General features: G+C 48.3%; 1 protein-coding gene across 1 annotated transcript in view; it reads left to right on the top strand.

Moving 5' to 3' along the window:
- Positions 1-1,250: 1,250 nt before the first annotated feature.
- Positions 1,251-11,189, top strand: part of ANKRD13C (ankyrin repeat domain 13C) — a 28,095-nt gene continuing 18,156 nt past the window's right edge. Inside the window, exons 1-2 of the mRNA XM_030494097.1 lie at positions 1,251-1,865; positions 9,184-9,225. Coding sequence (XP_030349957.1) covers positions 1,514-1,865; positions 9,184-9,225 — 394 coding nt within the window. The 5' untranslated portion in view covers positions 1,251-1,513. The remainder of the gene's footprint in view (positions 1,866-9,183; positions 9,226-11,189) is intronic.

Here is an 11,189-nt window from a genome sequence, read left to right as displayed (position 1 = left end):
AGCTGCTGCAGGGGAACCGGGGAGCTCTGAATCTAATGCAGTTACTTTATAAGATGATAACACATCTATACAGACAGGACGACTGTGTTATCTTTCCCTTTTCCTGTGTGTGCTTTTGAGGAAGGCAACTTGTTCAGGTGCCATCATTCTCCAGAGAGCTTCTTCTTCCACCATCATGCATCACGCTGGGTCTTTGCCTTCTCTTTCCCTCTCTCTCTCAGTGAGGGAAATACCCCCACAAACGAGGGAAATGTGTGAACAGGGCAACATTTTGTTCAGAACACCATGAGCAGCCCATTTCTTTTCCTCAGCTCATGTGGGGGTTCACCAAAGGAGCACTGGAGAAGACGCCCAAGTGCTGACTTGAGCTCACCTTGTGAAATCCACTGACGTTTTGTGACCTGGGAAGTGACCCGGAGCTTCCGCCCTCTTAGCAAACGAGGGGCATTGGCTCACCTCGCGTGTTTCATTGCTGTGTGGTTTGTTTACACCTCTGGCACGCAGCAACGACCAGAACATGCACTGTCATCTCTACACTTGCGTAACTACGCCTCAAGCCAAGGCACTCCTGCATCCACTTGGCCACTTCACAAACGAATCTGAGAGGAACCCGTTGGAGTCATCGCAGCACATTTTTGCCACAGGCTGGGGGTCTGGATCCATCCCTCACAATACACAGCATCAGACACGGTGCTTCTCCCCCTCAGCAGTCCGAGTTAAGCCTGGTCAGCCGGGAGCACTTCCCAACAGCCAACCCCTGCGCAGTGGCAGCTGTAGTGTTCCAAAGATACGGATACAAGGCCTGCGGGAAGGCACAGCCCCCTGCGAAGTGCAGTCACCTCATGGAAGCACGGTGAGCCGCCTGCACCACAGGGTATTCCCGCTCCCTACACCCGTCAGGCAGCGGCAGGCGTTCCCCTGGAGATGACAGATACATCCTTAGCGCAGACACACGAGCGTGTCCATAAATCCCTGCGAAGGAAACACCCGAGCCCGGAGCCAAGGAGCCAGTGCGGGGGCTGCCGCCGGTTCGCCAAGCGCTGGCTCCACCTTCACCCCAGCAGCGGCGGCCACCAGGGGCTGCCCGCGGGCTCCTGTACCTGGTGAGGGCCTGGTTACGAGAGCGCCAGCGCCTCACGGCCCCGCCGAGCCGAGGTGAGCGTGACAAGGGGCGGTACCGGGGCGGCACCGGGACGGTGCGGGAGGTACCGGGGCGGTACCGGGGCGGTACCGGGGGCGCCGCCTCGGCCGCCGCTTCCCGCCCTTGGCGCAGTCTCGCGGTGCTCTCGCAAGTCTCGCCTCGTGCTGAGCTTCTCGCGGGATCAGGCTACCAAGATGGCGGCGGCGCCGGGCCGCTGAGCGGGGCCCTGCGGGGGGGCGGGCTCCGGGCGCTGCTGGCGGGGGATGCGGACGGGACGGGGCTCGCCGCCGCGGCTCTGAGCGCATCACCCCCCCCCCGGCTGCGGCGAGCCTTCTTGGCGGGGCCCCGCCGCTGGCGGGGCGGCCGCTGGCGATGACCGGAGAGAAGCTGCGCTCGCTGCGCAGGGACCACAAGCCCAGTAAGGAGGACGGGGACCTGCTGGCGCCCGGCGAGGAGGAGGCGGCCGCCGCGCCCGGGGGCATCTTCACCGGCGGCCGCGCGAGCAGCGGGAAGGGCGGCCGGGCCGGCGGCCACCGCATCTTCAGCAACCACCACCACCGGCTGCCGCTGAAGGGGGGCCCGGCGGCCGGCGGGACGGGCCCCTCCGCCGAGCCCGACAAGTGCCCGGCGCACTTCCCGGTGCACGAGTGCGTCTTCAAGGGGGACGTGAGGCGGCTCTCGGCCCTCATCCGCACCCAGGGCATCGGGCAGAAGGACAGTCACGGTGAGCGGCCGCCGGGCGGAGGAGGGGTGGCCGCGCTGAGGGAGCTCCGCGCCCCCTCCCGCTGCCCCGCCGGGTGCGGGGCGCCGGGGCCGCGGTGCGGGGCTGCGGAGGAGCGCGGCTGCACGCTGGGGTATCATAGAACCATAGAATGGTTTGTGTTGGGAGGGAGCTTAAAGCTCACCCAGTTCCAACCCCCTGCCACGGGCAGGGACACCTTCCACTAGAGCAGGTTGCTCCAAGCCCCTGTGTCCAACCTGGCCTTGAACACTGCCAGGGATGGGGCAGCCACAGCTTCTCTGGGCAAAATCCCTGGGGTTTTGGTGATAGGAGCGAGCACGGTGCCAGTTGTTGTAAAACCACAATAATGGGAGAGCTTCCCCTGACCGGCTCTGCTGCGTGTCCAAAAAGCTATTTCTTTTAACAAAAAAGTATATACTGTATTTTCCATATGTCTGCGGCGTCGTCTGTTTGTTTTCGGGGGTTCTGAGCACCCCAAAGGGAGGCTCCTTTGGCTGTTGGTGGAACTTGCTTCGGTTTTTCCCCAGGCTAAAAAAATAAAACAAAACTTTCCTCTTTAAATGCTTTAGTTCAGGGGTTTGAAAGAGTCAAAATTTTGTTGTCTGTTCCCCTCCAAGCTTGGTTTAGATGTAGAAGTGCCAATAGCAGAGGTAGAAATATGATCCTCATGACACTCTCTAATGCATAAATATTTAGCTCACTAGATGATCTTTAAGGTTCCTTCCAACCCAAACCATTCCATGATTCTATTTAAATCCTGCTAGGACATCTTAAAATAATATCACAGAATCCCAGACTGGTTTGGATTGGGAGGGAGCTTAAAGCTCATCCAGCTCCAACCCCTGCCACAGGCAGGGACACCTTCCACTAGAGCAGGTTGCTCCAAGCCCCTGTGTCCAACCTGGCCTTGAACACTGCCAGGGATGGGGCATCCATGTATTTAATTTGGGAAATATTTTACAGTTAAAAATACCAAATCAGCCTGTCAGGTCAGCTTAAGTTTCGTGGTTAGTTTTCGTCTCTAGGTTCCTGCCTATTTGAAGAGTAACATCATTCTGCTGGAGAATGCTAAGTTATACTTTGTGTGGTGTCTGGAAAGTTGTGATTAAAGGGTGCAGTTATGTTCCTTTTCTGATTAAGAGATAAATGTTCCCTTTGTTTTACTTAATTGTGTTATGTAAATTAAAAAGGAACATTAAGGTAGAACACTCTTTGGGATTGACACAATGGGAAGAACAGCGTAACTGGAAATTAAAAGCCATGTCCATGATAAGATTGAGCACTCTGAAACACAGACTAATGTATGTGGAGGAATACACAGCTCAGTTTCCTCAATCAAGGCAGGGAGGAGTATTTCTTCCAACTGTCATAACATTTTTCTGAGTACGTTGCTGTAAATATAGCTACGGATATATTTATCCTGTCATCTTCATTCCAAAGGCTGCAGCAAATACTGGGAGAATGAAAGCAGCAGACTGGGGAAGAAATTCTCTCACTTGGTGTATTCCTTCTGCTGACTTCTCCCCTACACCTCCTCCAGTTCCCTGTCGAGTAACTCATCATCACAAGCTTAATATCTTTACTTGATCCATCTTTGCTGCACTCTCATCTTCAGTGTCTATCGCAAACACTGATCCTATCCTTTTTTAATATATATATGTATGCACCACATATATATACATTTCAAATGAAGATCTTTCTGCTTTCTCAGTGCTGTTTATGGTAGGAGTGCTTTGGGGATTTCTGTCTCATTATCCTCCACCAAGTATTTACTTTAAGCATTTCTTTACTATTAAGCTTTCAAAAAAACCCCAACAACAAACCTCTTGATGTCTTGTCATACCAAAGGCCTGAGTAATATTTCCTTGTTATTGTTTTCCTTCTGCCTGAATCCATCTGTCACTTGTTTACATATCTGAATTGTGAGTTCTTTGGGGTAGATAACTTGAGCTTACGATTATACTCAGAAATAAGCCAGAAGAATCCCAGTGCATGATAAGAAAGTGAGAGAGGGGAGAAAGAACTGCTGGTAACAGAGTTTATAGTTCAGTCCCATTTTTAGTGTGTGGTTAAGTGCAGAAAAGCCAAGTGCTGTAGAGTGTTGAACTCTTGGTGTTCAGATAAAACAACTGATGGTTGTGACTGTAAATGGAGTGCAGCCTGGCTCACTCTAAATTAACCTCAAAAACCATTACTCATTGGAATGCCAGCATCATTGTTCCAAAACCAATGAGTTTCTGGGGAGAAGCTTGTCTGTATAGCTATTAGATTACTTTTATATTTAATATGCATTTAAGAGCTTAAACATGTATTCAGAACAAAACCATGTTATATTCTGGAACAGCCAAATCATCTTGCTGATTTGCTCTTGGAAAACAGACTCAGGTTCTTTGTAGGTATGCCAGATGCTTCACAAAAGGTTAAAAGCTGCACACACGTGCGGACAAGTGCCGTGTTTTATGTGTCTTTTTGTGCAAATGGGGTTTGTTTGCCTGTCCTGGAGTGCACATGCAGGGTTTCAGGCACTGCTGTATCACTGCTTTCTCAGAATAAGGCCCTGGAGGCTCAGTGACTCGGGGAGGGAAGTGTATAAGCTCATTTCCCAAAGCTATAGATGTCGATGAAGCCTTTCTTAGATGGAAGGGAAACGTGAGATTTGTTTATGTGGCGGCTCAAGCTGTTGCCAAAAGATAATGAATTTGATTGCAGCTGCTCAAGTATGTGCCCATTCACGTTCCAGTCGGTGTCTAGAAGTGATCGTATCAAACACATTGTCATTACGATTAAATTGCATGGAAGTCATCGGAACGACATGTCGGCCACTTCATTATTTAGAGTGTCCTCTTTATTCCAGCTCTTACAGATGTGAAGTACACAGTTGTATATTTGCACCCTCTTCCTCTCCAGCGGCTGTCTCGTGTAAAGCTCCTTGTTTTTATGGAATCTAACGTTTACTGTTGTGGCTTGGGCTGTGGTTCTTGGAAAACCTCATCCTGTGCAACTGGAAGAAGTGAAACTGCCCTTCCCGCCCTCATGTCAATCCTAGCAGAAATGCCTACTTGGGCTGTGCACTGGCTGGGAAAAACAGTAGTGTTAAAGCTCACCGTGTGTTTTCATCAGACTCATTTTACCTAGAATGATTCGCTGTGCTCTGGCTTGCTTTTAGAGGAGGTGCTGCTGTTCTTGCCATGCTAAAGCAACTAAACATGATTTGTATTTTAGGATCCTGAGGTTGCAGTGCAATAGAATTCCGGTGGAGTGGTTCCCTTTGAGCCCTGTGAACACTGGTACTGATTAATTTATCAGTCTGGGACTTTATGCATCATGATGGTGGGGCTCTGTTTCAGCAGCTGCTGGAATTAAGGTTACATCTTCAGATCCCATCTCTCCCACAGGAGTAGAAGTTAACTTGTCCCGTTGTGCCTGTGAGCCAGCCAGGTTTCTGAGATTAAATGTGTGGAATGTTTTTGGCTGCTGCCCATTTCACCCCTGATACCTACTGCCCCTGTACTCAGTGCTGAGGGTTGGCAGCTGGTGCTGGGTGGGAGACCGTGGCAGTGCTGGTCTCATCTTTCCCAAGGCATTTGTCTTCCCTCAGTTATCATAGGCAGAGCAAAAGCTTACCTTATTCTTGACTATGATCAGACAACAGAGGAGTCTGTCTGCTTGAGCAGCTCTTCCCTTTCTCCTGCTGTGGGAAGAACCTGAAGATTGCATGGAGGCATTCGATGAGCTGAGGGATTCCTCACCATGATAAGAATGTTGTGACATACAACCTTGCACAGTTTGATGGCCTATTTTGATAAGTCAGAGTTAAATTTGCTACTGATAAACCTCATTTTGTTTGGCCCAAAGAGCATCAAGACTTACCCATATTTATCAGATTGATTAGTGGTGGAGCTGTGCAAAATGCCGTTCCAGGTTTGACTTCTGGATGTCCCAAAGCTAGCATTGTGTCTTAGCTCTTGCTGAGACTGCTTTCTTTTGGTCAGGGAGGTTCTCTTCTGAAGTAGCAGTGGAATTTTGATGGAATAAAAATCTGTGTGAGGTTACTGTGGTGCTTACAGGGTTTGGTGTGCTCTCTGTGTGGTGTTAGACCACCCCACCTGCAGTCCTGCCACCAGGCTCTCCAAAGCAGCCACACACTGTTGTGTTCATGTTTGCGGAGCTTGGCTGATGGGGGTTAAGGGTTGTCTGGAGAAGAGTTTATCATGGCAGTGAGAAGTTTCATCATGTCCCTTTTCTATGTGTTTCTCCTCTTTACCCCTTTCCTAAAGGTGCTTTCCTGGCTTACCTGCTGGTGTGCTCCTCTCCCTTTGGTGCCACAGCTAACATCTTATGTTACCTTGCTGACGCTTGTTAAACCTTAGATTTCTCCTTGCCAGGGACTCCCTGGCTAAAGACCAGCAAGCAGGATGTCACCTCTTTTCAGGTTTCTCATAAATAGCTTCTTATATTTTTATTCCTTGTGGAATTGATAGATTACACTTTCTGTACTGTATCAGTTATTGCACTGTCTGGTTTTCTGCCTGCTGCTCTTCCTCCCCCTCATCTGTTCTATCCAAATTTCCTGTCTAGTTTCTGAATTGCATGCTTTGAAAGAACATTGAATCAAAGATAAATCTATGCTGGAAAAGCTCTCTGGAGGTGGTCTAGTCCAGCCTGCTGCTCAAAGTAGAGATAACACCAGAGTTAGACCAGGTTCCTCAGAACCTGGTCCAGAGGAATTTTGAAATGATGTGTGTTGTTGCACAGCTGCACTTTCTGCTTATGGGCTGAATGAGATCTGACAGAGTTCCCAGGAAGGCTGTCAGGGGCCTGGTTGGCTTTGGGTTTGGTGTTTCTTGCCATTACACCACACTGTCATAGCTGCTATAGCTGTCTGGCTCTGTTTTATTCACCCTTTGAAATGTGGGGTGGGTTTTTAATTTGAAGGTATATTAATGTAAGAGAAAACTTAGTGTAGAGCTATTATATAGATATGTATAATCACAGGATGGTTTTTGTTGGAAGGGAGCTTAAAGCTCCTCCAGTTCCAACCCCTGCCACGGGCAGGGACACCTTCCACCAGAGCAGGTTGCTCCAAGCCCCTGTGTCCAACCTGGCCTTGAACACTGCCAGGGATGGGGCAGCCACAGCTTCTCTGGGAAAAGTCTGTGCCAGCGCCTCAGCACCCTCACAGGGTAGAACTTACATACACACACATACGCATATATATATTCCCCACTGAAGTGCTTGATAAGGTGAGGAAGATGTTTACCCCTAGCTTCTATAATTTGCGTTTCCTGAGCACATGGTTTGGCTCCTTCTCAAGTCTGTTCCTCAATAACGTCGTTATTTCAGGCACTTAACCGAGAGTGGCTGCATCTGGTATTCTGTGTTGTGTTTTGGCTCAGAGATGTGATGAAATCTATTAATAGACAATTTGAGGTTACCGCAAAGTGTGTATAATGAACTAGGCTGGAGCTGTCTGTGATGTTGCTAGTGACCCACAAGAATCATTGGTGCTATGTGTTAAATAGCTCAGACAAAACCACTTGGAACCTGCCTATGCTTGCCTATCTTGATCAGAGATTTCATGATACTATAGTATGCCGACAATTACTTCATATAGAAGCCTCTCAGTTTTTGGATTGCATCTTTTAGAGGTACAGTACATCACCCTTTGCGTGTAGCAGGTACTTACTGCTAACATGATACTGGAAAATAACCCTAAAATCAAGTACATTTGTTGTAGTTGCAAATGACTTTTGTTTTCCAATGATTTTTCTCTTCACTAAGAAAATGTTTATACATTTAAAGAGAGCAGTACAGTTAAATACAGGCTACATCAATAAAATGTGCCAGAATTCTGGTAACATCATTGATCCAGAAAATCAACCCTCTGTACCTCACAGTGCATATTTAATAGCAGAAGTACAGAATGTGTCATATGCGTAGCCAGGAAAACAGGCTTGTGTTTGTAATATCTGATGATAATCTAGGAAGCTTTCTTTGGAAACAAGGCACCAAAACAACCAAAAGGGGCTTTTGTAGGGAAGTTGCTGTTATTTCACAATCTGTCCAACACTGTATTAGTGAAAATTTTGTATTAAAATTATGAAAAATTAATAAAATAGGCTCTTAAAATTTTAATCAGCATCATATCTTTGAGTAGCTTTTAGCCTAGATATGTCATTCTTTGTAAGGTATCAGACTTTTCAGACCATGATAAGCAGAGAGGTTTGGGTTATCTGTGTCTTAAAGATACAATTGGGCCTCTTTGGCTTCCTTAAGTTTCAAGATGTTACTCCAAAAAAGCACCCTTGGTCCATGAAATGTGTTTTGGATATATTTATTCTAACAAGTATAATCCAAATGATTGCTCAGAAGAATGTAACTGCTTTGGTGTATTTTAGTGTCTTCCGTGGTTAGATCGTGTAACTGGATTCTTAACATGTTTGAGTTGTATGTGCAGACACCTGCAGGAACTGCAAGGGATTCATGGAGTTCAGCAAGTTCAAGGTCCTGCCCCTGAGCTGGGGCAATCCCCAGCACAAGCCCAGGCTGAGGGAGACTGAATGGAGCATCCCTGAGGAGAGGGGCTTGGGGGTATTGGTCAATGAGAAGCTCCTCATGACCCGGGTTCACTGTGCGCTTGGCCCCAGAACCCCCCTGTGTGCTGGGCTGCACCCCCAGAGCGTGAGCAGCAGGTCAGGGAGGGGATCCTGCCCCTCTGCTGCGCTCTGGGGAGACCCCCCCTGCAGTCCTGATCCAGCTCTGGGGCAACAGCACAAGAGGGACGTGGAGCTGCTGGAGCGAGGCCAGAGGAGGCCCCGGAGCTGCTGCGAGGGCTGGAGCAGCTCTGCTCTGGAGCCAGGCTGAGAGAGCTGGGCTGGGGCAGCCTGGAGAAGAGAAGGCTCCTGAAGGGGAGACCTTAGAGCAGCTCCAGTGCCTAAAGGGGCTCCAGGAAACCTGGAGAGGGGCTTTGGACAAGGGCCTGTAGGGACAGGCCAAGGGGAATGGCTTTAACCTGCCAGAGGGGAGACTGAGATGAGCTCTGAGGCAGAAGCTCTTCCCTGTGAGGGTGCTGAGGCGCTGGCACAGACTTTTCCCAGAGAAGCTGTGGCTGCCCCATCCCTGGCAGTGTTCAAGGCCAGGTTGGACACAGGGGCTTGGAGCAACCTGCTCTACTGGAAGGTGTCCCTGCCCGTGGCAGGGGGTTGGAACTGGAGGAGCTTTAAGCTCCCTTCCAACCCAAACCAGTCTGGGATTCTGTGACCTTGAATCTAACATCTTTTTGTGTCATTATTTATTTTAGGAAATACTCCGTTACATCTTGCTGTGATGCTGGGACATAAAGGTAGGTAAAACCATCAATTTTGTTGGCTTTTAAATTATCCTGAAGACTTGGGGGCAAGAAGAAAAAAGGATTTTCATTTTTCCTGCACGTGATCTTGTGTTTCAAGGTGGTTGAAAGTTGAAGTTTTCTGAAAAGAAGCCACCACATGAATTTAGAAGGGGGAAGTTGGAGAAGACGTCAGAGCTGTTCTTCAGGGCAAGATCCAGGAGCTGGGTTGTGAATGTAGCTGTTGGACTCTTCATGAGCCTAGAACAAGAACAGTGGGTGGACCCAGCTCCTCTCTTCTTGCAGAGTTAAGAGGAAATTGGGAAATTTGGAACATGGTAGAAGATTGAGAAACAGCTCAAAGCAGGGGCATGCAACAGGGGCAAGCATCTGCACGCCTGCTTCCCCTTTCGTATCTGAGCAGCTGAAGTGGAGGGATGTACTCAGTATGTGTAGGCAGGGAACTTGATCCAGGCAGATCTGTATCTTACTCTGCAATTAATTCATGTGTGGAAGGATTACTAATACCTGTTTGTGTGGTGATACCCTTTCTTTTAGTCAACACTGTTCTGGTTATTAATGTGTTGCTGTTATCAGTGTGTTGCTGATCTGCTCACTAGAGGTGTCTAATAACTCCATTTAGCTTTTTCCCAGTGAAGTGAATCAGAGTAACATGCTCTAGACTAAAGTGACTCTGTGAGTGGAAATGGAACCTCTCACCTGCATTTTGCATACTCCCTCACTCACTGGGTTGGAATTCCTGACTCACTGCCTAGCTGTCCCTTCAGGTGTCAGACAGGCCTGCAAGGGGCATGGGACAGGTATAAGCCTGCTGATTCTCCATGGCTCCCATCTTTCCGGATACCCTTCAACCCTGGAGTATGATTGTTCGGTGTTTGTGGCAGGAAAATTTCACTGCTGCAGCAGGAATGGCTTGGTGTCATTCAGCCCTGTGAGTCCTCTGCCCGGTACATGGTACTGCTCTGTGGGAGAGCTGCTGTGAACCAACACACGGGGCAGGTTTGGAGAGGGGAATGCAGGAAGTGCAGTAAGTTGTCTTAGGATGTTTTGGAAACACCTATGAAGTGATCCAAGATAATTGAGAGTTCGAGCAGGAAGTGATTTTGAAGGAAGAAGGGAAGAGAGGTGACGTATGGAGAAGCAGCAGCAATGGAGCTTGCTGGAGTCTGCTGATATTGGTCCAGGATGAGGTACTTTTAAAATAAGTTTAAAAAGGGAAGACAAAGAAGCTATGCAAACACTTTTTGGGACAGCAGTGAGGCAAACAAGTTTTACAAGTCACAGATAAGAGGTTTTTCAGCTGTGAAAAATGGGGCTCCATCAGAACTGCTGTTTTCCAGTGAGGGACCTAGGCTAGAGGCTTGGATCAACGGAAGGAAACGGTGGCAGAAGCTTCTCTTTAATTTCTCAGCCTCGTATGAGACATTTTTCTTTGTAAGGTACATTTTAGTTCTGTAACTACTCTGTGTTGCCAAGCGGTGGTGACCAGAAATGTGCATGACTTCTGCTGTGCCTTACTGCAGTGCTTGTTTCAAGCTTTAGTTTGTCACAGTCATTAGTTAATATTTACAAGTTTAGCACTGCTGGGTGTAGGAGGGGTTGAGTGGTTTTGGTTAGAAGGTGATTAGCTGTCATGAAAGGACACATTCCATATAGCAACAACAGTATCATACCACATTAATGAATACAAACAATTCTGATCAAAGGTGGTTCTAATAAAACTGGTAGAAAAGCACTTGCCAACTTTAATTCGCTATGGTTGACTATTTATTCTAAGTCTGTCTTACATTTTGGTTACTTTATGTTTCAGCTCTAGGATAAAGAGCAATCTGTTCAGTGCAGGCAGGTTCCTTCAGTGAGTTATCCTCATGTATAGCACAGCGAGGAGAGAAGAGGCATTTCTTCCCTCTACTCCTGTTCTCCTTGACTGCACGTTTTAGATTTCAGTTTGCAGTTCA

The sequence above is a fragment of the Strigops habroptila genome, chromosome 8 (assembly GCF_004027225.2).
Source record: "Strigops habroptila isolate Jane chromosome 8, bStrHab1.2.pri, whole genome shotgun sequence".
In the NCBI taxonomy this organism is placed as follows: domain Eukaryota; kingdom Metazoa; phylum Chordata; class Aves; order Psittaciformes; family Psittacidae; genus Strigops; species Strigops habroptila.
This window is presented reverse-complemented; position numbering and strand designations above follow the sequence as displayed.